Source organism: Dryas octopetala, chromosome 3, assembly GCF_963921425.1.
Source record: "Dryas octopetala chromosome 3, drDryOcto1.1, whole genome shotgun sequence".
Taxonomy (NCBI): domain Eukaryota; kingdom Viridiplantae; phylum Streptophyta; class Magnoliopsida; order Rosales; family Rosaceae; genus Dryas; species Dryas octopetala.
Window position 1 is genome coordinate 14,176,916 of NC_141368.1, and position 27,515 is coordinate 14,204,430.

Consider the following 27,515-nt stretch of genomic DNA (forward strand, 5'->3'; position numbering starts at 1 on the left):
GTGGAGAGGAGGTGCAGATCACATATTTTTTCAATTTTTTTTTTCAGTAATAAATTTTTTATTTATTTGTATTCGTGTTCTCTATGTTTTCTAAATTCACTGAAAACATCATTTAGTTGTTTTCTAAATTTACACTGTAAACTAGAAATTCTATTTTGTATTTTTCAAAAAATGTTTTTTTCAATATAGCAACCAAACATATTTTTATCATTTTTTAAATTTGTAAAATGAAAAATCGTTTTGTAAAACGTTACCAAACGCACCCTAATCTTTCAAACTGTTTTTTGTGTTTTCCAAAATTTGAGTTGTTTTTAAGTTCATCATCATCTTCAAACACTCATATAGATTTTAAAATAGGATTCTCCATCGACCTTCTTTAAGTCTTGATTACTTGAAAGAGTTGATTTTTATAAAATCTTCAGTTGCATCTGCTTTGTTTCCGATGTGCTTAGGCCGTCGGTGCCGTGCATTAAAGAGCTCAAGGTGTGAGCTACCAATGTCATGATTGACTAACTGCTTGGGTTAAGAAGTTTGCACAAGGGTAAGAAGTTGTCACTTAGATTTATGATTTAAGTGATTGAGCTTGTTTGTGTAGTTCCCTTGTATTAAAACTCTTGAATAGTGGATTGCCCGGTCAGCTGGAAAAGACCTTCAGTTTTTTAATCCTTTGTGATTTTTCTAGGCATCAAAATTATGTCTATCTTCTGTGTGTTATTGATTTTGATTTTGATTTGTGATATAAACACAAAAAACACGCACTCTTCACATGAGCATAATAACATGAATACTTGAATGTTTAATTATTTTTTGTAAAACAATCACACATCACTTTAGATATTGTAAGCACTAAAATGTCTACAATGATGGATCCTCTAAGTGTTTAGGTTGTTACTTGGTTTTTCAAATCACACTTCACTTTAGTTGTTGCTAGCACTGAGATGCTTAAACTGATGAATTCTTTGAGTGCTTAGGTTGTCACTTGATTCTTGTGTGTGTTTGATTTAAGTTGGATATAAGATCTATGAGTTGGTTTCGAGAGTGAATCTGTAGTTCAGATTTATATTTGTTTGATTAGTCTCTGAGTCAATACTTGAGCAAAAATTAGGGTCTAATAACTTAGTATGGTTCTAATTGAGTTTATTAGGCAATTGCGCTACCTAATACGAAATTACAGGATAACTAATCTTGCACCACCTGAGCCTCGATCCTAGGCATTGACCAATAAGGTAGAATTGCAGAGAGTATAAGACCGAATGACATGAGGCCATGACATAAGAAGTTGACAAGTTGAAAAAGATTAGATTCATTTGGAAGGTGGACTACCTAGATTGGTTGGCCAACGTAGTGATGGTGATGAAGTCCATTGGCAATTGGAGAATGTGTGTGGACTTCAGCGATCTCAATAAAGCATGTCTCAAGTATAGCTTTCCACTTCCGAGGATTGATCGATTAGTTGGTGAACATCATAGCATACATAAGCTTCTCAGCTTCAAGGATGCCCACTTATGCTACAATCAAATCTAATGCACGAGCCTGACCATGAACATGTGACCTTCATAACTAATTGAGAATTATATTGCTGGCTCAGGGGTCTGAGATGGTACAGATTTATTTTCGACAAAAAAGAAACGAAAAAGAGACAAAAAAAAATCTCTCATCACCAACAAGAGAGTGACATATGCCTTTGACAACTCTAGTATGTATTATTGGTGTCAGGAAAAATTTACTAACTTAAAAATTTAGTATCGACTAGCGCATAAAGGTTGAATATATTTTTAAGGAATATATTTATTGCATCTTCTGGCTATGATTTTTTGGTTCACTATTTTGATCATTCAATTTCCACTCCACAAGCTTTCCCAGCGCACAAGGCCTTTCTTGCTAGGGAACTTGGGGACTGCTGATTAGTACCCTAAGCAGGAGCAAATAAATGGTTACTAGTCATTCTGCTTGGGCTTATTATGCAAAGAAGTTTCCAACTTAGAAGTACATTTTGTTCGGAAACTTAGGGGATTTTTGTTCGTACTAACTCTCCGTCGAGCAAAATGACAAGTCACATGGACTTGACGACAAGTCGTGTGGGCTTAAACAATGACCCATTTGATAGCCTAGGCCCAAGTCCAATAAGCGAAGTGGTGACTTCAAAACCCCGAAATGTGCTCAAACCCCTTACACATTCTCGGGCCCCGACTTATGCTCCAACTCTTGATATGTACTTGGACTCCTGACACGTGTTCATGCTTAGGTTCTCGACTTGTGCTCAGACTCTCGACCAAGGCTCGGAGTCCCAACATCGGCCTATACCCGAGTATCGCTGACACTCGCATTCTTCCTTTCTTGCCTATGGTTGATCACACTGTACCTATGTTAAAGCTTCTCCGCATGTATATGTTGTATGAAAGGTTGCACCGTACGTGTCACCTCCTCATGCAAAGGACGACACAAGGGATACGTGTCAACACTAAACCGGTTTGTTTTCCCCCTAATCAAATGACGCTTGCATAAATAGTACTACAAAAGAAGGTCCCTACCATTATTGAAAGGTACGAAATCACTGAAATTTACTATTACTTTGCTCGACCACCTACCCAACATTGACTTGAGTGATCATAGGGTCTTCTGCGTGTACCACATCGATGCCATTCCTGCTCACTTTTTGTGGTTGTTTGTGCAAAGTGATTGGTATCCAACGTGTCACTCCAACCATGGACAGTCAAACTAACCCCCCGAGCTTGACCTCACATTAATGTGTCACTCATACATTGGAGGGTCAAACCATCACCCTGGTCTGACCCAATGTTGACTGTTTAACCACATTTGTGCATCAAAAGTAGGGACCGCGGGTTGGTTTGGTTTGGTTTGGTTTTGGGTCAAAACCATAACCAAACTACCAAGCTCGTTATGGCAAATGGTAGAATCGAAACCAACCATAACTTGCAGAAACATATTTGTTTGATATATTGACAAAGTCGGTTTGGATTGGAACAATTTTGGTTTTAGAGGGCCCAACTAGTTTCTTCAAAACAGTTTTTTATGCCTTAATTTAATAAGGTTTTGAGACCTAAATCAAACCTCAAAATTTAATTGTTGAAGCCCAAAAGTTAAAATTGTGCCTACGCATTAGTTCAAAATGAGCTAACAACTACTTCCACTTCGATCAATATAGAAGCCTAAAAGTAAGAAAGGGGCAATTGCCACTCCTCAACGATGTGAGACAACGACTATGCATATTCCCATATCATTTTCTTCCACTGTGTTATATTCAACTTTGCAGGAAATATATTCAAAATCATAATGGGCATATATATTCATATGGCTTATTCACACCATTGTCCCTTGTAGGATACACTTTTTTTCACTTTGCTCCCTGAAACTTAAATCCTCTCAGATTGCCACCTGAATTTCACAAAGTTGTTGCAAAAGACCCTATGCCGTTAACTCTGTCAATTTTTCCGTTAAAATAGTTGACATGTCACCTATATGGCATGAGTGAGACCTTTTTTTAGTTATGTAAGATCCATGTAGACAAACAAAATTATAAAAAATTGACATGGATCTTATTATTTTTTAGTTTAAAAATTATTTTTTTTGTCCACATGGATTTTACATAACTAAAAAATGGTCTCACTCATGCCATATAGGTGCCACGTCAGCTATTTTAACTGAAAAATTGACAGAGTTAATGGCATAGGGTCTTTTGCAATAACTTTGTGAAGTTCAGGTGGCAAACTGAGAGGATTTAAGTTTCAGGGAGTAAAGTGAAAAAAAGTATATTTTATAGGGGGCAATGGTGTAAATAAGCCTATTCATATTAATGACTATCTTGATTTGAGATCATTGTTTTAATCCTTTCTTTTTTCACTTCGGGAGATCTTAGTAAATAATTATAACTTCAATTGTTTGATCTTTAAAAAGCACAATACCACAACACCTTACGGTACTTACTTCAAACTCATTAGTCTCCGAGGTGGAGGTGGAAAGGTTCTGATCAATGAAACAAACTCATTACTCCCATTGGTAGGAGTAATATAACTTACTGTCACTAATGGGTTCTAATGATTGAAACAAATTCATTACCCTTAGTTTGAATAATTTAATTGAGAATTTGGAATATAGAAATCGGTAATGAAACTAGATTGGACGGTTTGGTTTGAATTTAAAATCAGCTTAAACAATTAAAAAATCGATCCAAACCAACCTGTCATTTAAGTTTAGTCGGGTTACCGGTATGGTTGCACACCCCTAAACTATACAGTAATTGTATTGACAAAAAATTTCAAACTTTGAAAGTATAGTTTTTTTTTTTGGGTTAAATTGAAAAGGCTAGGGTACTCATCTCACCCCTCAACTGCCGTTTCAGTCAGTCAAAACTTAAGTTTAAGCCATTCTTTTTTTTGTGCCACAATAATTAAAAGAAAATAAAAACCTAATTACTCTAGTATCAAAAACTCCATTTCCATTCCCAAAAAAAAAAAAAAAAAACTTCATTTCCAATATTCCATATCTAATGAGTAATGACAATAACTTGGCCAAAAAAAAATGAGTAATGACAATAAGTAGTTAAAGTAGCATTTTCACACTTAAATCTCTTGACTCTAGCACTCCGAAAAGCTCAATCCATTATTATTGTAGTATTAATTATTGCAAAAAATGAATGGTACATGGAAAAAACTTCAACGACTCTAATGCCCATTGACTTGGAACTTGGAAGAACAAACCCACACCTTTAGCACATATCTCTCTCTCTTTCCACTACGATTAGCCAGGCAGAGAGTAATAGATCTGTGCCCTACAATCAGTACAAAGAATCAAACGAACCAGGTCTTGTAGCTTGTTTTCTCTGCTAGCTCCCTCAGATATTGCTCCCTCTGCAAAACGAACAGGTAAACCACCGTATACATTTCTTTACGTCGATTCATTACAATTTATGGTTTATGCGAAGTTTTACTCGTCATGGTGGTTTCAGTTTTGGGAAATCATTTCGCATTGCTCTGCGGCTAGTGTTGCTGACATTTTAGTTTTGTTGTTGTTGGTTGGTGGTATTGAATTTTTTGGCTTGAGAATTTTGGTTATAGAGTTAGTTTTAGCTTCAACCGTCACTGGGTGTTTTAAAACCTCGTTTTAATGGAACAAAAAAGAATTGGAATTAAGACAAAGCTTGGTTTTTAATCGATTACTGATTTGGGTTTGAAGGTTATGTTTCACTAATTGAAGCTCTAGTTGATGGTATAAGTGATTTTTCTCATTTGGGTAATTGAGTTTTCCTATTAAATTCAATATGGACCTAATTTTCATTGTTTGGATATTTCTTGAAGTTTGATGAATTTTTTGTAACTTCTAAATTGTAGGGAGCTTCTTGCAACTTTTGGCGGTGACAGGAATTTGGTCATATAGAAGTTTTCAAACTAAATTGGACAATGGGAGAATGAAATGGAGTAAAATGCAAGATTCGGTTGGTTATAATGGGAATAATCGGTTACGACGCTATTGGAGGTTGTCTTGAAGAGAGCCTTGAGCTGCCAATGAGATGTCTTCAAGTAAGAGTGCATCTCAACAGTTGAAGGATGGTAGGGTGAAGAATCAAAATGCTGATGTTTTGAACAGGTAATACCCGAGCCCAGCTTATTAGAAATAGTGTTGATTTACTGGGATTGTGTTTCCAGGTGGATTGATTCAACATCTCCCTATTTTCCATAGCTGAGAAATGTTCTAAATACTTTTTGCACTTCTTAATCATTTCAAGCAAGCCTAGGGTCCAAAAGAGGTTGGGTAGTGTATGGGGTATATTTATCAATGATTCTACAACCCTTGTGATTAGATTTTAGTGTTTCTTAAAATGATGGACATGAATTTTGTTTCTGTGGGAGATTGCTTGTGCAAAAGGTTTTTGTAATTATGCACAATGGGGAAATTTTGAGCTTTATCAACTATCAAGATGGCTTAAAGTTTTAATATTTGAGCTTGAGTTGTGGTTTGTATGAGTCAGGTTTCAGGGAGGACATATGGCTTCTAGATTTGGTTATTGCTTGTTGTGGTTAAGAAGTTTTCTAGACTATGAAAATATAAATAAAGAAGAAGAAGAGATTAAGAATGATGATATATATTTTTTTTTGTCCATTTGGAAACAATGAGAATAAGAAACCTTGGAGTCACAATAAAGCCTTGCAGAAGTCTCTTCTGGATGATAATTAAATGAGATAATACTCTTTTGAGTTGAATAATTAAAGTGAACTCCAACAAGAAAAACTGGTGGAGTACTATTTCAAAGAAACTTGAAAATAGAACTTAGATGTAACTAAACTAGTGCAAAGCTTGTAAGTTTCCATCTTGTGAAATCTAGATAAATTTTTGTTTTGGTATTCATCATTTCCTTCATTGAGCTTCTTGTAGCATGCATAACTGAGCCGTATTACTTGGGCACTTTACAAGTTAAATGGTCTGTTGGATGTTCATGTTCTGAAGTATCTTCATTCCCCCTCCTCCTGTTTTGTAGGCGTAACTCTGAAGCGCATCTTACTCCAAAAAATTTAAAAGATGACAGTGCTGTCCATCTTAGAGATCGAGAAGCTATGGTATGGGCACTAAATTAGTTTACACTTAGAATGAAACTTTAATTGATTTGCTTACACTACGAAAGTTTACAAGCAGGAACTTTATTCCCGAGCCAGAGCACAGGAAGAGGAGATCCAATTTCTTCGTGGGCAAATTACTGTTGCTTGTGTGAAGGTATAGCGATTCTGAAAATGCCTTTTGTCATGTGCATTTGCATTACTGTTATAAGCGGTGTATTTCTGCATATTTCAAATGCTAGAGAATTCATTGGTATTCATGATATCAGGAATTGCGGCTACTGAATGAGAAGTATGCATTGGAGAGGAAATTTGCTGACTTACGGATGGTTTGTCATCGTTTCAGAATTAATAGGGTTTTTTTTTTTTTTGAAATGCTTGGGTTTTTTTGTTGTTGTTTGTTTTGTTTTTCAATATTGGAAGATGCTTGTAGTCTTTGTTTGCATGTCCTAAAGTATGAAATAATATTATGTTGATTGGTAGGCAATTGATGAGAAGCAGAATGAAGCCACTACTTCTGCCTTAAATGAGTTGGTTCGCAGAAAAGGAGATCTTGAAGAAAATCTAAAACTAACTCATGATTTGAAGGTAAATTAATAGTTACAAATGGTGCTAGCTATTTTGGAATATTCTGGTAGTTTGTAGCAGGATGTCTATTCTCCATTGTCAGTTGAAAAAAATAGCAAGAACCTGATGCCCAAGATATCATATATTTCATTGATTTCTTGCATGAAACGATAGAAACATAGCTTGTTATGTGTTTTGTAAGACAAAATTGATCACACTTTTCTCGATCATCATTCTTTCATGACAATAAAAGCCTTTTGACTAGTATTCTCAGAAGATTTCTATGAGAGTACCAAAAAAAAAAATGTTAACTCTTGTAGTTATAACCTGAAATAGGAAAGCTAATAAAAAAAATGGTTTTCCTTAAAATTTAAACAATGGTTGAGGAAAAATTAAGGACTCGTATAATAGATAATCTGTGTTTGTCTGCCAATGGCACTTTCTCATCTTTAAAGAAATGGGTGGAGGGTGAGTTTGAGATCCAAGATTTACTCCTGGTTGGTACTTGTGCAATTCACCTAGTAAGAGAGGGGAAAACTGGAAAATATCGTGTATAATCTATGTGATGGCCTTGATTAAATGCCATTTTTTCGATTTAACAAACTTATACTTTCCTATTTGAGGTATAGTGTTCTGTAGGTTCATAGAATCTACAAAGATAGGATTAAACTCTGACGTTATTAATTATTATTTTATGTTTTATCCCTATGGGGCAATATATATATTTTTTTGTGAACTTTCTTATTGGATATTATTTTTGATTCCATGTAATCTTTTACCACTTGTTCACATCCTAAAATAAAAGTGACACATAATTATGTCTGTGTAAAGCTTCCAATATCAGCTGACACATTTTTTTTTTTTTTTTACTGCTAATCATGATAAAATTTGTTATGTTTCCAGTGCTTCTATCCTTTGCAAAGATTTTGCAAGTCATCCTTCTAGCTGAAATACAAAAAACTTAGTCGTTTATACTCAACCTTTTAAAGTAGATCCCCTACTAGCTAGATGATTTTCATGCATATGTTGATTCAATGGTTTAATGGGAATATTAATTATTTATTTTTTAGTTAAAGAAAATAAGTCACCAGCCTCCATCTTGGACAAGCACATTCTACCAAATCTTCACATTTTATTTATTTCAATTATTCCGGAAGATCATTGAACTAGTCCTTTTATTATTGCTTTTCTCTTAATGGCATGTCCAAGTTTAGCAAAAAAAAAACTTTGAAAATTTAACCTCTAACCACTTATGGTTCTATAATGTAATATTAGATGCATGTCATGTTTTACTCTCCTTTGTACAATGTTCTCAATAAAAAAGCTTGCATTTTCTTCAATAAGCTGCTTCTTATGGATTCTCATCAGTCCATCGCTTTATTTCATGGTCTCAAATAAAGACATCTAAATTATTTTCTTCAAATCAATAAATTTGTGCACATCTAGTTTTCCTTAAATTGGATGTCATGGTTGCAAGAGTGATCAGAATTCAGTATTGTCCATCCATCATTAAGAGGATACCACCAGTTTACATGTTGAACTCAATATGAATGTCATTGTATATTGACATATGCTGGTTAAACCTCTCTTACACTGCTATATGAATGTGACTTGAATAACTTTGGATCTGTCATCTTTGTTTCTTGCAATGCTCTGCTTATTATTATTTTTTCAAATTTTCATTTTATTTTTTTGGATTTTAAGTTTTTTTTTTTTTGTTATATTGTTGTTCTTGATGGTTTATGTATCTGCTAGGCTGCAGACGATGAGAGATATATCTTCATGTCATCCATGCTAGGGTTATTGGCTGAATATGGTATTTGGCCCCATGTCATAAATGCTTCTGCCATATCCAACAGCTTAAAGGTATCCATTGTACAGCCCACCAATAACAAATGCTACAAGAATAAGTATCCCAACTTATGGGCGGTGCCATATTGTTAATACAGAGTTTTTTTTTTCGAGTCTGCTTCTCGTTCATGTACTACTTTTATTTTTTTTGCTTTTTTGTAAGTATATATATTTTCTTATTATTATTATTATTTTTTTATTTATTTATTTTTATCACATTCAAATCAGAGGACAAATCAACAGTGCACATCTGGTGAGCCTAGGATTTTACTTAAATGGATCTGCAAAGATGACATGCTATGGTTTCACTCTTGTGATCTATGCACTAATATTTTTGATGTGTCATTCGGTCTAATTTTTTTGATTTATTGATTCGTCAAGAATGGTCTACCATGTATGTTTGCAGCAGCCAAAAAATAATCTATATGTGCTAATATGGCATTACAAATAGGCCATGGTGCTTGCTCACACATGTTACATTGTTTATTAAGATATCTACATTTTATTGCTCTTCTTTCCTTACATTATATATTCTGTTTCTCTATGTACATGATAGTCATGTATATTTGACTTTACTTTTACAGAATGCATACGTGTTAAGAAGACATTTAGATGCATATGTTATCATTCTGTGAGATTGATAATTAATGGCATGTGCTTTTGGTGCCTGTCGTAAAAAATAGGGAAGGGTTCTCTGATATTCCCATTAGGCGTACAGTAAGAGATTCTTCCCTGAAAATGAGTTAGCTCAGATAATTAAAAAGAAAAGAACAAGCCAATGACATCCAAATTTATGCTGAGATAAGGTGACATGTTTTGTGCACTGATTATTGTTTAGAATAGACAAGGATGATCGGATCTTATGTTATTATTATAATGAACAAGCTGAGTAATATGAAATTAATTGAGTGCCAAGCTTGAATCTTAGCACAAATTTTTTTTTTCTTTCTCTGCTTTTTCTCAAATTTTTGTGGGGCACAATATCTTTTTTGGGTATATGTGGGGACAAAAATTGGCCCATCTTTTATATATTTCTATCATATGTTTCTATGTGATTACTGTCTGTAAGTCTAGCAAATAGTTTTCTTTAGTCAACCTTAATCTTTTTTTTTTTTTTTTTTTTTTTTTTTTTTTTTTTGTGAATTTGCAGAATCTACATGATCAATTGCAGTGGAAGATTAGAACTTCACATGTAAGCTATGACTTGATTCTGTTGTCAGTAATGATTCTTTATCATATACTGTACAGTCCATTGGTTTACCCTTTATTGCAAAAAACTTGACAGTCATCCACTTCCCTGTCCTTTCTTTGTTGCTCATTTTTTTTTTATCAGTATTATACTGTCTGCTCATAAATGGGTCTGTTGAAAACTAACTTGTCCGTATATAATAAATAATCTCATGTAGCCTTATTCTTTCAAGAGCAACCTCTTCTTCTTTCGTTCTCTATGTATTATTATTTTTTCAAATAGCTTTCTCCCTACCGGATATAGGTGGGTAACTTATAAATTGGAGCTGAATATGCATAGGTTTCAGTTTTGATTTTTGCTGAAATGCATAATTTTAGTTAGATCAACACCATAGCTCTGATGCAGCATGCACATTGGGACTGATTTAGAAAAAAGTTAAATAATTTGAAAGAGATAATTGCATGTTTGGTCCACTTATTATTTCATAATTCCCGTGTTGGTCCACGAAGTTTTTAAGTGCCAAGTGCATCCATGAATCAACTGACGTGTGCCACGTTGGTCCATTATGTCAAAACACCACAACAGATGTTGAGTTTTGTCCACGTGAAGGGGCAAATGGGTCAATTCATGTCCTAATGTGAGTCAAATGGAGTCAATTGGGGTCAATTGGGGACAATTGATTTTGTTATCAAATGGGGCCACGACCTGACCCCAGTTGACCAACACTTTTTTCGAATAACAAAACCATAATTGACCTATTTGCCCCTCCACGTGGACAAAACTCAATGTCCAACACGGGACTTATGAAATAATAAGAGGACCAATCGTGCAATTACCTCTAATTTGTAATATGGCTAAATATTAGGGTTGTGTGTGTAGTATTTCCTTAATACTAGCTGAAAACAGAGCATGGCAGTGGGGAACTAGGAAGAAGAATAATGTTGCTGCCAAAAATTGGTTCAACTATGAAAAAACAAATGTAAGACCACAATCACACAGAACATGAAGTATCTTTGTGGTTCACCCTAATTGCTATGTTCACAAGGTTGGTTGGTATTTTCACTAATACCCAAAGAGATTACAAATGTTTTAATAGGTTGGCTTACGAATAATAGCCATAAGAGAGAGCCTTGTTTTCTTGAGTTAATCCCTTATTGGGAATCTTATATGACTTCTTATCATGGTTATACGTTAAAAGAAAATTGCAGTAAGGCATCTGCTTACTTTATAACAGGATAAAATTAGACAATTAACATCTACGGTGGAAAATCATGCTAAAAGTGAATCTCATGATAAAGATAGCCCAGGTTCTGGCATTTTGAATGGTCAATTTCCTCATAGGTCCACAGTACTAGTATATAATCCACTCATATACCATGTTTTGTTGGTTTATAAACTTTATCATGTATTGTTTTCTTTTCTTGTTCACTGAAAATTCTCCCTCTCTCTCTCTCTCTGTTTTTTCTTTATGCAGGGGCAGCAAGGCTTTAGTCGTCATACTGATGAGGAACATCTGGAGCCAACTGACAAATTGCCAAAATATACGACTGATCTTACTGACATGAAAAATGTTATGCTAATTAATAATGAAATTCCACATGAGTTCACATCCAATATAGATAGGTTGGCATTTTCTAATGCGATCTTCTTTTTCCCACAATTAGTAAGCATTTATGTGTTATTCTGACTTATTACACTGAACTTTTTATTTGTCATGTATAAGTTTAACTAGTTAAAGACTTGTACATTTTATAGAGTCATATAGAAAATTGAATACAGTTTCTTTATAGTAGTGAGATTTTATATTGAAATTTCATTCTTTAAGCGCTCTGCACCATTGTTTTGGTTACAATATGTGTTGCTGGTACAACTGAATGCCATATAATTTATTTGTTCAAGATTTCATATTTCATGAGTCACTAAAATCAATGACATTTGCCATGCAGCCCATGCCACAAATCATGATGCTATTTTGGAATCAATCTGAATAAGTTTAGATGTCTATATTGCTTTCTTTGATGTCATTCTAAGTTCCTGAAAGTTACAAGGAGTACTATTGTGTGTGATAGTTTCATATAACTGATTAGTAAGTAAATTTGGATAGGCTCTTACAGTAATGGATGTTGATGCGTATTAACTAAAATGCAAGGAGTTATTTTAAAATTTTAAATTAACATTATATTGTAATTTACTATTTACCTAGGTTTTGGTGAGGAGCCTTTTATATGATATCCCTTCCTCTTACTTATGTATGACTATGAATGATACAACTCACAGGAAGATGGCTCACTTTATTTCGCATGGTTCAGCTGAACAAGATGTTAGGAATGTGAGAGCTGGGCAAACGACCAATGGCATCTCGTTTCCTTCTCCTACCACACATGATGAGATTGCTTCCCCTGTTTCTGAAGGTGATTTAACTTTTTAACTATTAACACAGGGGCTTGGTCACTTGACCTTTAATGAAATCTAATATGTCTTATTCAATTTAGAGGGCCCTGGCATAGATAATTTTCAGATTATTGGTGATCCTATACCGGGAGGAAGACTTCTTGGATGTGGATATCCAGTACGTGGGACCTCTCTTTGCATTTTTCAGGTGAAATTTCTTTAACATTCTTCATTCGTAAACTTTTATCTATTAAGCAGTATATATTATGGGTTTCTTATATTTCATCATTGTTTGCATACCAGTGGGTTCGTCATCTTCAGGATGGCACCAGGGAGTTCATTGAAGGTAGAATTAAGATGAATTTTCACTCTCGTGCAGATTATATCCTTTTAGTGGTAGCACCATTTGCGAGTTTTAACATTATATAATCTGTATCTACGTAAGAATTGTTTTCATTTGTTTTTTGCTTCCTTCAATCAGGAGCCACAAATCCAGAATATTTTGTCACAGCTGATGATGTTGATAAAATCATTGCTGTTGACTGCATACCAATGGATGACCAAGGCCGTCAGGTTTTCTCTATACCTTGTATATACTGCATATGCTTGTGTATGTTAATACTGTCTATTTATTTTTGTGTATGCATGCTTGCAAAAATCTGTAATTCTCTTTATTTTTCTTATATTAGAGGGGGTGAAATTTTCTTCAATTCCTGCCATGATTATTAATTTTTTTTTTTCAGTCAATGTTTAGCATGAACAAAATCTATTCGTAGTGCTAGTTTAGTAAATTTGATTGAAACCCACAGTGAGGAGGATAATACCATTAATATTTCCGAATCTACTATGTGGATAGTAGATAAAGTACAAGTAATAGAATAGATCATCACACCCTTGTAGATGGTTATACACATTGGTATTGCTTGGTTTGAGATTATGGAACGATGTTTACTCAGTAGTCCAAAATGCTGATGATTTTGATCTGCATATCTTTTAAGGCTAGGTTTAATATACTAGTAGAAGTTTGAGGAAAAGTAGAGAAAAAAAAAATTAGGGTTTCAGTATGAGGCTCAAAAGAGCGGCATTTTGAGCCCATAAATATTGCATATGTGCGCCATATCATAAAATAGATCCAAGAAATGCAAATTAAATAGAAAGGCATCAACTCAAAATTTATCGATATTTGAATCATTTGATCATCCTCTCTAAGAAAGTTGTTAAGGCACTTTAGTCCAAGGTGTGAACTAAGATATGATCCTGCCATGAATGCGCACCACTGCACATAACTAGCCAGATCTTTAAATCCAGATTCCATTTAAAGAACCAATGAACCTTGACTTGTGACAATTATCTTTATGTCAGAGGATGCTATAAATCCAGACCCGTCCCACTGGTTTCCTCTGGTCTCCTTACCAAGAAAAGGACCCCAGATATTAATCCCAGGACTTATATTGGTCTTTCAATGAAAACTGAATTCTCTCTCTCTCTCTCTCTCTGTGACTTCTTGATTACGACGGTTGAGGATTCCAATTGTGCAGCTGGTAGTTATCTTTAATTTTTATTCATCATTTTTAGAATGGACCTGCAGCCTAAAGTGCCATTGGGGTGTTGAAATAATACTGTTCACCACTTAAAACTGGACAATCCCTTTCTTTTTTTGCTAAGAAAGAGACTAAAGACGACAACAAAGACTAAAGAACAAAACCACACTGACAACCTGCTCCAAACTGATCAAAGTTAAAAGCCGGGAGCACATCATGGGGAAGCACAATCTCCATGTACAAGAGGTGAAGTCCGGGTGACTCATAGAGGCTAGAGAATCCGCCAGAAAATTTGCCTTGCATGAAATATGATGAAATTGAATATTTTGAAACTGGGACGCAGGCTGTAAGATATCAAGAATTATGGTGCGAGCTCTCCACGAAATTGAGCACTTTCGATTTAGACAATCAATAAGAAGCTTTGAATCTCCTTCAACTATGACATGAGAAACTCCATTAGAGAGAGTATGAATTAATCCATCCCGAAGCTCAGAACCTTCTGCATTGATAACAATACCACTCCCTATCCTTTGAGTTCCTGCAATAATAGGCTTACCAAAATCATCTCTTATAACAAAGCCAGAAGCAGCATGATACACATCCTTAACGGATCCATCAAGGTTTAGTTTAACATGTGGGTGAACTGGGGGATGCCACTTGATAGAGCACTCAGCACGAGAGTCATTTGTGAGCCGACCATAAGAACCTACATGAGCAGCCTTACTGGATCACTTTGTATACAACGACCTAACTTTTGGGTATGTGTTAGTCTGTGCTAGCTTGGTATATTTTGGGGATGTGTTATGCTTTTGGGTGAAGCGTATACATTTTTCTTTAATTCTTCAATAAACTTTATCCTTTATCAAAAATATTGTCAAAGCCTTAGGTTCCATGAGGTTTTTGGTCCAAGTATTGGTGTTTTCCTCTGTACTAATTTCTCTTGCTTAATTGCATGTGCAAAGTCCAGTTTTGGTTTAGAGTTGCTTGGTGAAGCGTATACATTTTTCTTTAATTCTTCGATAAACTTTATCCTTTATCAAAAATATTATCAAAGCCTTAGGTTCCATGAGGTTTTTGGTCCAAGTATTGGTATTTCCCTCTGTACTAATTTCTCTTGCTTAATTGCATGTGCAAAGTCCAGTTTTGGTTTAGAGTTGTTTGGTGTGATTGCCTGAGGGGGATTGTTAGTGTGTTATGCTGAGTATATTGCATGGTACATTTCCTATTAGGTTGACCTTTCAGGACAATTATCTCTAACAAAATGAAATTACAGTTTATACAACATTCATGTAATTAATGTCTTTTTTATAACTTAATATCCTGAAGCACCAGGTCATAAGTGATGCTATTTTCTATAATTGTCTTGCATGAGAATTTTGTTTCCTGATAGAACTGTTTTTCATTGTCAGGGGCAACTAGTGAGGCATTTCGCTAATGATCAGAACAAAATTAAATGTGGTATGTGTATTTACACTGTATTGATGCATTTTGACATGAACATTCTCAAAAAATCTGAAATTTAGTTCTTATTCTTAATATGGTTGGCTGATTAATAGTTATGATTTTATGTATGGTAGATTCCTTTAGCATTTTTCATTCTAAAACTCTGATAGTTTAAGTTAGTTACTTATTTTTTATGTGTCGATGTGATTTTGGTTCACATTCTTTGCCTCCAACTACATTGGTTGATAAAGAAAAAGAAGATAGGCCTTTGTACTCTTGTATTTTTCTTTATTAATGTGATTGAGATGTCCTGACTGTATAAGAACTGAGACATGTCAGATCTTTCCATGATGTGGGGCCTTATTTTTTTTTTTTTTTTATAAATCTTACGTCTTCTTTCCCTACCATTTGGTGAGGTCTTTTCCCCCCAGGTTTACTGGGTATAAAAGTGCATAAGTATTTCTGTATTATACATATTATCAATCATTCGTTATTATAGGTTTAATTGATTTTTCCCGTTTTTCTTTTTGTATATAACATGAGACTGGCTGCATTTAACAATAATTTGTAACCTAAGTGGCTATATCTATCCATAAAAATAACTCCCCCCTAAACTAGGACCGGTTTGCACTTTACCCCCCAAACTTTTTTTAAACACTGACCCACAGAATTTGCTCCCTCCAACACCTGACCCCATTTCGTTAATCTGATTTAAATTTCCGTCTATTTTGCTTACATGGCGCCATGTGGAATTCTTTTTTTGAGGGCATTTTGGAGATCACACCCATTTAAAAATTGTTAAAACAAAAATGTAAATTAAATTTGAAAAAATAAAAACTGAAAATAATAAACAAACAGAAAAACACAAACTCCCTCCCCCCCCCCCCCCCTCTCTCTCTCTCTCGAAATTAGTTTATCTTTATCTTAATCATGATATGAAGCAGTGCTATGATTCATGATCCTCGTCCTAATTTGGAAGACAACTTCTTTACAATTGGAAGTGCACAGACCCAATATCCCTAGATCAAAGGCGCCTTATCCTTTCAAAAGGTAAAGGATTAATTACATATGCGGATTGGGATTTTGGGTGTTTTTATTTTTTTTAGTCTTCTGAATATATTTTTGGCTGAAAAAAACAAAAATACCCTCAAAGAAAAGGCCACGTGATGCCAACTTGGCGCCACATATGAAAAATAGACGGAAATTGCACTCAGATTGATGAAATGGGGTAAAGTGTTGGACGGAGTAAAGTCTGTAGGGTTAAGTATTTAAAAAAAAAAAAAAGTAAGCGGGGTAAAGTGCCCGGTCATAGTTTGGGGGGGGGTGAGTTTCTGTAATTAGCCTAAAAATAATTAGATAGAAGGAAAGAATACATTAACTCAGAGAAGGCACATGTTCCTGGATTCGTTGGGATGATATTAGTTGCCTCAAAATGTTTTTACCATGAAAATGCAAGAGATATTTGCCTGCATGGACTGTTACTGTTCATTAACATATTTATTTTGAACTCATTTTGACTTTTTTTCTGCTCCTTATGAGTGTTACATTTTTGCATTCTGTTCTCATGAGGAACTTCGTAGACCCAGAGATGCAAATGGACATTGACACGTATATTTCCACAGGAGAAGTCAAATTTAGTGTTCTATTGCTGGTAGGTTTAGTTTTTGCATCAATTCTTTTTTTGTTCTATTTTCTTGAAGTGTATCTTATTCATCAGTCTCTATCTTTAGTGTAAATTGATAAACCTATCTCCTGACAATAATTTAAAATGCTAGTTTATAGGAAAATTGGTGGTCGGTGAAATTCAAATATAATGGTTGAGAGATATGTATGAGTCCTTTAGGAGGAAACTCCAATATAGGTACATATATTAACGATGTTTTTAGTAATTGTGCCAATTTTGGTTTAAACTTGTTGTTAAAGTTTTCTTTGTATTTTATTTCCCCCTCGCATTTACTATCTCATATAACTTCTATGCATATGGGAAAAACTTGAGGTTCTATATTGAACTATTTGTTGAATAATTAATAAAAATATAGTAAATACTTTATATTGCAATAAAAAAGGAAAAGGGATTATGTCAAACTCAAGCACAAAAACTGCAATTTATACAGCTCAGTTCTATGCACATGTATATTGCCATGATGATCTAAACCCAAACACAGGCTCAAAATATAGTATATATGGGCATTAATGGGATCAATTGAGAAGTTGGAAGGCCATTTTCCAGTAACTTTTTCTTTTCTTCCTTTTATTTTGCCTTTGAGGGTGGGTACTGACCTGTCCAGCTTTGATCAAATGTCTTTGAGACTTTTGATATATAGGAATTGGTACTAAAATATTAAGTTGCTGGATTGTAGAGCAAACTTGGGAAAATGTTCCATATAGTGTGATATGGCCTCTTCTACTTTATATTTACTAGCACTCTAGCATATATGCATTCTTAATAGTGCTTGGCTCCTAGGATCTATCTTTTGTTTGTTATGGGGTGAGGAGGTTGACTTTGTCTTGTCAATATGGATTTTTCATGATGCTGAACTTATATTAAAAGATTAATTTCCTTTCTATTCTCTAATTCAGTGGGCTATTATAATACAATATACAAAATGTATTGCAACCAACTTATGGCTTTTTATATCACATGACAAACTTTTGTGGTATCATGATGTTATAAAAACAGATGGATTCTTCTGAGAATTGGGAGCCAACAACTCTAATTCTGAGACGGTCAGACTATCAAATCAAGATCAATAGCACAGAAGCTGTTGTTATTGCAGAGAAATTCTCAAGGGATTTATCGGTATGTTCTTTACTTGGTGATGCATCACTTGAGAAATTAGGGTTTTATGTCATGAGATGCTCCCCAAGTCACTTGTTTGAGTATTACATGAATTTAATGGCATGTCATAATGAAACATTTAGTGTCATACAATTATATGAAGTGGGTCTAGAAAAGGTTAATCAAAATTTTGTTCTAAAAGTTTCGCCTGAGGAGTGTAACTTTCTTGTCACAATATGTATCCATCATACAGAACTAATAGCAAATCATGCTTTCTTATAAGATCCCTACAGTGTTGACAAAATCTGCAAGAATCCGTAGTGTTGAAACCTTGAATACACAGGATTGTGTTTGATTTATAATGGATATTTGACCAGACCCTGTAAATTATGAGATTCTACCGCTAGCCTTTGTCATCAGAATTTTTAATGCTTGCTGTCTTCTTTGGTGGATTAAGTACAAAAAAAAGATATTAAAATGTATTGTGGAAATTTCTATTTCCAAATATAAGACGATGCTTATCAACTTCTATACTATGTTGGTTGCAGATCAAAGTTCCTTGTGGCTCCTCAGCACAGTTTGTGTTGACATGTTCGAATCATTCTTCTTATCCTTTTAGCACATACAATAATGTTCGGTAATACATTAATTTTATGTTTCAAATTTATTTGTCAATATCTTTTGTTTTATACTTATTTATTTTTTAAAATTAAGACATTCTTGTTATTATAGAGCTGCATTGGAGCATTTTCTGGAGATTTTAAGAATTGAGTAAGGGTGTCAATTCATGTTGGTTGGTCATGTTCCATGTGTTGTGATGGGAGCCTGGTCAATTGACCAGAAACCAAAGAAATGGGAACCTGGTTAATTGATCAAGTCATAACTCGCGGATACACTTTTGTGGTGTTTCAGAAAGTGAGTTCTGTGTTTAATTAGTAGGAGTATAATTGACGTACTGTTCGAAAGAAATTAGAAAACGATGCATAAGTGCATTGTTGTAATTAAATAGAACTCGGGCCCAATGGTTTGAATGTTTGATATGCATATGTACCTGTAAATCAGATGTAGAAGTTTTCTTTTAGAACAAAGGATTGGGACAATAGTCTGATATAACAAGCATAATCCATTATAAATTACACTATGTTGTGAAAAGAAAATTTAGTCTTAAAGCAATTCATATTTGTGAAAAAAGAGACAGGTTTCTAATATTACCCCTCTTACATTTGTTGATACTTCAAGGCTGTTTTACCTGGAATGAAAGAAACAAAAATGGATTCATGAGGGTTTATTACTGAACCACTTTTTATAAATGCCATTTTACCTGTTTACTATTTCTTGATTTGCATCCTTTGTCCAATGAAAAGACTGGATAATTTTTTTGGTGCATTGTGTAATTTGAGGGAAACTGCCTGCAAACATTTAGATTTGAAGCCTAAGTTAAAGAACGAAGTAACCTAACCATCTTTCTGATACATATATCTTTGGCTTCATTCAATAGAGTAATGCTTGGAAAGAAATTATCCTTTACACTGGAATTTGTGGACATAAGAAGCTATTTTATGTTCCTTTATTTCCCCTCTTTGTATTTGAAGCACTTTAAACATTTTTGTTCTCTCAACAATTGCCCATCTAATCTGAGATATTCAATTCCTTTTGTAGAATGCGGGATACTCTTGTGCTGACCATGAGAATATTACAAAGCAAGGTATTTCTCATCAACTGAATTTATTTGAGAATGTGCTAAACTTCTGCATGTATGAGTTCTTTATGTGCTTCCATAGAAGATTTGGGACAAATTGTTTTACGGTTAAGAGAAGAATGGGGATACTTTTGTTTTGACAATTGGTCATGAGAAAATTATTTAATATGATTGTTCTAGTCAGCAATGCAGAAGACTATGGGTTGTGGTGTGTTAGTCATTGTTGAAGTGGCTAGGTAATTAACCTTCACAATGTCTAAGTTCTGTTTACATTGTTATGTTGACACTTTGATGCAAACCCGAAGGGTTTTGTCACAAGTAAAACTATTAGGGACCTCTTTTCTACAACTTACGCTATTCAAGAAAACAGTACAAATTCAATTGAGGTTTTAATGTTGAAGTACAAAGAGATGCTTTGAAACATGTTAAGTGTAATGTTTTTTAGTTATAACAGAATATGTGGAATTGTGGATTACAATAAAACTCAGGAGTTGAAGCAAGGAAATATTTTGAACAATCAGCTTCTGATATTTAGTAACCTATCCAGATTAGCCTCGAACAGAGCAAAGCGAGGCTTCCATATCATATTCTATAGAACTTTGAAAATGTATACAGAAAAAGTAAAGAGCAATTTCAATGACAGATGCCTATATCGGAAAATATAATACGATCTACAATATACACACCACACACACACACACAGTGATTCTCTCTTGCAAGAAAATCTAGATGTTGGTAGACTGTTAATCAAGATTATTAATCAGGTGGGATAAATTTTGAATGTGTAGTGGGGTCTGCTTGATTGTGATTAATAGTATAAATACCTATGGTTTAGTGATATTTCTATCTACATATGCTTATAGTTTCATGGTAATACACGCTACGTTTTTGATTAATAATTTTGGGCCTTCTGACTTGGAAAAGTATACTTTTTGGGGCAGGCACTGGATGATAGAAGGAAAGGAAGAGCATAGCACCATACGAGCATAATGTTTATAGCCATTCTTCATTCGTATTAGAAAAAGAAAAATAATTAGACAGTGATCTAAATTCTAGTAAGTAAAAGATAAAATCTCTTATAGTTTCTTCCATTGTATTATTATGGTTTATAATCACACAGGCATTCTGTATAGTAGACTAGACTAGCATGCAATAAAATTGGTAGATATATTTTTCTTTTATTACAACATCAATAATCAAGGCTGAGTACTCTTTGCATCCATTGATGTGTGTAGAAGACTGACAAGGGTGCTACAAGTTACAGCTATCAGTTATGGTTTTGCCTTTTGTGAAATCATTAATTAGTTTAAATTTTAATGCCATAAAGATTATGACTTTATCAAATGATGTCGTAGGAAAAGTTAGGGTTTAGTTCTTCAAATATGTCTTATTTGGAAAAAAAAAAAAAAAAAAAACTTTATGGTTGTTTTTTTCCAAATAAAGCCCTTATTTTTTTTAGATAAAGCCCTTATTTTTTCTAAATAAAGCCCTTTAACCGTTGTCTTGTCAAAGAAATATGTCATAATTTTTTTAGGATATAGGGTACGGATTTACCTCATACTTTTCTAAAGTATAAAATGTGGTTTGTAAAGTTAAAACTTAAAATAAAGTCGACAAATCAAGACTTGAGGAAAAAGTAAAAAATACACTGTCGAACATTCGAAAATGACCGCCGAGTGCTCAGTGGCTAGTATATGTGAAAAAAATATAAACTAATAGACCAATATTATGTAACATGGAATGGTTACAATATTATTGGACTTTAGTCAAAATTTTAAAAGTTATAAGGTTTCAGTCAATAAATTGTAAAATTAAAGAATCTAAATGGAAGTCTTTTACAGAACCCTTTCCTAGTTAACCATGAAAAGAAAATCAAGCCTATCAAAAGCTATTGGCACAGCTCTTCCTATTTCAAAAGGTATTTATAACATGTAAATAACAAGTACTCTTTAAAAATGAGCTCTTTTTGTTGTTTATTATTTATAATATTTGTATTAGGATATAGAAGAAAGTAAATGACCACTTCTTGAGAGACACAATCCTACTTAAGGATAAAGGCTTAAAAAACCCAGCAATGTGAAGTAATAAACCTTACATACCCGGAAAGGAACTGCTGGAACAGGAATTCACAATTTTGAGTAATTCTGGTGCACTTATGTTTTTAGGGGGGGGGCTGTTTAGACCACCCAAACCCACTAAGTTGACCACCCCATTAATTTTTTTCCCTTTTTTGCCTATTTTGCCCCTGCATAAAAAAACACCCAGTTTTGGCCGGTCACCCCTCCCCGCCGTCGGCGCAACCCCACCCCCTCCCCACCGCCAGCGAGACCCCACCCCCCCTTCCCCACCGCCGGCGCGACCCCACCCCTCCCCTTCCGGCCACCCACCCCAATCTCCCTTCTCTCTCTTTGCCTTCTTCCCTCTCTCTCTCTCTCCTTTCTCTGCCTCCCTCCCTCACCAGACCACCAAGGGTGGCCGGCGCAACCCCACCCCTCCCAGCCGCCGGCGCGACCCCACCCTTCCCCTTCCCCTTCCCCACCGCCGATGCGACCCACCCACCTCCCTTTCGCCCAATCTCCCTTCTCTCTCTTCCCTCTCTCTGCCTTCTCCTCTCTCTCCCTTATCTCTACCTCCCTCCCTCACCAGACCACCAAGGTTGGACTCGCCGTGACCTGGGGAACAAAACCCAAGTGGTCCGGCATCTCAACTCTGCCGAAAAAGGAAGATCACCGAAAAAGGAAGATCGGGTCTTCGCCTGGGCCGATCGGGTCTTCGCCTGGGTGGGTGGGTCACGCAGGAGAAGGGGAGGAGTAGGTCGACCGGAGAAGGGGAAGGGTGGGGTCGCGTCGCGCCAGCGGTGGGGAAGGGGTGGGGTTGCGCCAGCGGCGGGGAGGAGTGGCCGGCCAAAATTGGAGAAATGGTTTTTCTTTTTTAATGCAGGGGCAAAATGGGCAAAAAAGGGTGAAAATTTAAGGGGTGGTCAACTCAGCATTTTTGGGTGGTCTGAATAGCCCCCCTCCTAATGTTTTTATGGTACTACCAAATTCCTGCCAGAAACTAATAAATTTCTTGCGTGGGTGGGTGGACAATCATATCGATGGGAATGTTATTTGCACATATTTTTCTAATCTTGGGAGTGAGTAAGGAACTTCCTAATTTTATCAAATTGATGGAAAAAGTGCTTTCTAGCGTTAATGAGTAAGGGTTTGTTTGGTAGTGTTTTTAGAAGGCCTGAATGAATTTTAAAATAGTCAAAAGCACTTTTGCGTGTGTTTGACAAAAAAAAAAAAGCGTTTTTGGATTATAAAAGCACTTAGAAGTGCTTCTTTTTGATCAGGTGTTTTCTGGTAGGTGTTTTCTCAGAAGTGCTTTCAAGTACATTCACAAGAAGCACCTGAATTTTTTTAAAAAAAATTTATGTATTTCTAACAAAAACGCTTCTAGTAAAAGTGATTCTTGCATAATCACACCCAAACAGGGCCTAACTAAATTAATAGAACGCTAGCCACTTTTCCTTTCCATCTCATAATGTAATTCTATGACACAAACTCTTTATTTTTCAAATCGCATCTTACAAAAAATTAGTCAAATAAAAAATTGTTTAGACATTTGATTATTGTAATGATGAATTCAAAGTTTATGAAAAATATTGTTTTTGTTTATTTATTTTTTATCACAGTTTGATGATTAATTGATTTTAAAATTTGTTTTTGGATGGTTGTTCAAATGAGACCTAAAAAATGAAAGATTTAGTCATAGAGTAGCATTATGGAGTGGGTCTAAGAGAATGATGAGTGTCTTATTCACTACATACCAATGAGTGCTCAAAACCAATTAGTGCTGGAGCGCTATTTGTGGTGGAATTAATACTCAAAACCTTTACCCAACCCAAACACAGAATTCTACTTGTCCAAATTATTGATAGAGCCAAAACCACGAGGATTCGAGCTTTTCCTTTTTTTTTTTTTTTTTTTTGTTGACTAGAAGGTTTCTAGCCAACTTAGACGGCACAAAATTGGAACTGCGGATTGGGTGAGGTTGCATTCATGTGATTTCTTCGCTACCTTGGAGTTGCAGAAGGGTCAAGTTTCCATCGCAATGCATGGAAGCCTTCACATGTTAATTCACTTAGCCAACCAATAAGATCAAGTCATGCAATAGAACTCACATGCTTGCACGTGATTGACTCACCTCATATTTCTCTAAGTGGAAATGATTCTTTGGTTTACATATTTTATTGTTATTAACTTTACTAATATAAATAATTTATATGGACATATTTTTTATGCAAAAAAAAAAAAAAAATTATGATACTCACTAAACCCTAAAAAAGTCATTCCCAAGCCACCTATAAAGCAGCCATCAGATTTATGTGCTCATCAATCAAGCCCATCCTCTTGCTCAGAATGCTCGGGACACCTCACAGTCACACTCATTTTTCAGAAACAATAATGTTAATCGCTAACTTATTTTGTATCTATTAAAAACAAATAAAGTTTAAATGGTTTATTTCATATTTAGTACTTAAATTTTGACCTTTATTTTAATGTGGTACCTAAACTTTTATTTGTCCTAATTGAGTATCTAAACTTTTATTTTGTGTCTAATAGGTAACAAAATGAATTTCTGTTAAAATTGTCAACAAACGTTAGGGACAATATAGTCAAAGTATATTTTAATTATTTTCTTTATATGTTTAAAATTATTAAAAAAAAACACAACAAAAAAAAATTATAATTAAAATATAAATTCATTTTGGTACCTATTAGACACAAAATAAAAGTTTAAGTACTCAATTGGAACAAATAAAAGTTTAGATACCACATTAATACAAAGATCAAAGTTTAGGTACCACATTTATTCACTAGAATTGAATAAATGAATTATAATTTGATGAATAAAGTTGGTGAGTTCAATGATACTCTTTAAAAAGTCACAACTCAAATAGTAGGCAAGGGAGTAAGGGACCTAGGGTTGAGTTGTTGGAAGTGTGGTAGGCTTGCATAGAAAATGCAAATAGTCCACTCTCACCTATATACTCACCGACTAAGAGACTTGGATTGGATGGTTTCTTAAGCTATTAGATTAAGTCACTTTGGATCACAAACACAACTACCAATTATCTACTTAAAATAGACAAGCAAAGAAACCATCACCACCCATGAATAGTGCCAAAGATAAAGAAAAAGAAAAAGAAATGAGAGAAAAGAAAAAGTAGAATATAAGGGACACATATCAATTTTCCATCTCCTCTACTTTGCTTCCCTTTCCCTCTAAGCCCCTCAATTTCCTCTTCTTTTGCTTTAACCCTTCTCTCTCTCTCTCTCTCTCTCTCTCTCTCTCTCTCTCTCTCTCTCTCTCTCTCTCTCTCTCTCTCTCTCTCTCTCTCTCTCTCCCCCATTTCTTTTGAGGCAAAATTAGCATATATTGAAGCAAAGCAAAAGTGAGCAAAGAAAAGAGTACTTGCCAAGATCTGGTAGCTAGTGTGGTCATTCAGGTTTCTAATTTGGTCATATGGGCTCTGCAGGCAACAAAAATCCTTGGGCACCATATGACACATACAAGGACTGTTCACAAGGAATTTGCAGCATCTACTGTCCACAATGGTGCTACATCATTGTCCCTCCTCCCCCTTCTTTTGGTTTTGGAGATGAAGATGATGACAACAATAACTCTTCTGCCACAGATTTCTCTCCTCTCATCATAGCAGTCATTGGCATCTTGGCAAGTGCATTCATTCTAATCACATACTACACCATCATCTCCAAGTACTGCCGGCGAAGAGGCCGGAACAATAGCTCTAGAGACTTAGAAATGGATGCGAATAATCCGAACCGAGCGAGTAATAGTGAGTCATGGCAAGGCTCTACAAGTGGTTTGGAAGAGTCCCTCATCAAGTCCATCACAGTTCACAAGTACAAGAGAGGTGATGGGTTGGTGGAAGGCACAGACTGCTCAGTTTGCCTTAGTGAGTTTGAAGACAATGAGAGCCTAAGGCTATTGCCAAACTGCAGCCATGCCTTTCATGTTCCTTGCATTGATACTTGGCTCAAATCTCACTCTAGTTGTCCGCTCTGCCGCGCCAACATTGCTGTTGCTCCTCCTGCCATTGCTACTTTGGTGCCTCCTCATCATCAACAAGTGCTGCCTCCTGTTGAAGAAAATGGTCCACAGAATGAATCAAATGTGTCTGCTTCAGAGTACCAACATAGGAGCAATGGAAGTGTTTTGATGGTGGTTCAAGATTTGGAAGAGGTTGTTAGTCTTGCAAATGATCATGATGTTGTTCCAAAGACCACAAGTACTCAAGGTCTTAGAGAGAGGGGTGACTTGGAAAATGGAGAGAACATTGTTGAGATTAGACAAGATGGGATCCAGCAGTTCAGGAGATCTGTGTCTTTGAATTCTTCTTTATCTCAACAAGGCTGTGTTTCCATTGCTGATGTATTGGGTTCACATTCTAGTGAAGAAGGTGATGATGTTGATGAGGACCTGGAAAATCAGATGGAAACTGTCCAATTTTCTATGGAAGATGCTCCATTTAATTCTATGGAAAGTATACCATTTTCTATGGAAATTGGATCCTCAAAAGGAGTTGAGGGACAGAATTGCAAATCCAACCTTAGAAGTGGAGTTTTCAGCTTGGTAAAGGGTCCTCTTGGGTTGAAGAGATCGATTTCAACAGGGAGATTTGCATTCACAAGGTATGGAAAGGAAAAGAATTCCATAATTCCTAATTAAATTGAACCATTATTTTCCCCCTCAGAATTAATCTGTAAAATCACAATTTCTTCTTTTGTCTTTGTATCATATTATTATATACACAGAAAGAGATATCCTGGATATAAATCTGAAACTACTGACTTTGAACTCCAAGCTTTGTGGTTTACTTGACAAGGTTTAAACTACATAGAGGCTCTTCTGAGAATACTAGAATATTTGCTAAAATGGTCTCCAATTATAATTTTTTTTGCACCTTTGCACTGCTTAAAATATTGTTATCTCATTTGTTTTATAGTTCTTAACATTATGGCACAATTGATACTGAATAGTATACTGAAAAGCTGAGAATATTAATTAAAGGATGATCTACAAGTACTGCTTGTGGGAATCAGTATTATCTCAATATGATTAATTGTCTTTGTCTAGAAATCTTCTTTTACTCTGTGTAGCTAGCTTACACATTGTTGGAAAAGTCCAAATTAAGCCAGCTAATTCAGGCAAAAAAAAAAGCTTGGAAATTTGTTTAAACCAAAGCTATCTAATTAGGTTAGAGTTAATGGTTTTGAGGATGACATTGTGGCTAAGGGTTTGGGAGAACCCATATCTAAGCTCCTTATTTTTGGACTTTAATTTGGTGGGTCACCAACTATTTTTGGACTTTATTTTTTTGAGGTAGTGGAGCTTAAATGTTCAACCAATGTGCTTGACACTTACAGATTATAGGTCACATTCAAAGAAGTCACAATGGTACTTAAGAGGACAG

General features: G+C 35.1%; 2 protein-coding genes across 3 annotated transcripts; both read left to right on the plus strand.

Moving 5' to 3' along the window:
* Positions 1-4,664: 4,664 nt before the first annotated feature.
* Positions 4,665-21,210, plus strand: LOC147291179 (uncharacterized). Of its 2 annotated transcripts, XM_086236517.1 has the most exons (19): positions 4,668-4,883; positions 5,349-5,604; positions 6,494-6,572; positions 6,649-6,726; positions 6,839-6,898; positions 7,053-7,157; positions 8,892-9,002; positions 10,138-10,179; positions 11,651-11,799; positions 12,454-12,587; positions 12,669-12,775; positions 12,871-12,913; positions 13,049-13,140; positions 15,518-15,566; positions 17,132-17,202; positions 18,232-18,351; positions 18,879-18,967; positions 19,990-20,035; positions 20,971-21,210. In XM_086236517.1, the coding sequence occupies exons 2-19, from the start codon at positions 5,528-5,530 to the stop codon at positions 21,001-21,003; spliced, it is 1,485 nt and encodes a 494-aa protein (XP_086092643.1). In that variant the 5' UTR covers positions 4,668-4,883; positions 5,349-5,527; the 3' UTR covers positions 21,004-21,210. The 2 variants fall into 2 exon arrangements, 1 of the variants encoding a protein (XP_086092643.1); XR_015121151.1 differs by lacking the exons at positions 19,990-20,035; positions 20,971-21,210 and adding an exon at positions 17,327-17,412 and having other exon boundaries at positions 4,665-4,883; positions 18,879-18,898.
* Positions 21,211-25,345: 4,135 nt separating this feature from the next.
* Positions 25,346-26,899, plus strand: LOC147291180 (RING-H2 finger protein ATL52-like). The gene has a single exon (XM_086236216.1). It carries the CDS (start codon positions 25,544-25,546, stop codon positions 26,768-26,770), a length of 1,227 nt encoding a protein of 408 aa, XP_086092342.1. The 5' UTR covers positions 25,346-25,543; the 3' UTR covers positions 26,771-26,899.
* The last annotated feature ends 616 nt before the right edge of the window (positions 26,900-27,515 follow it).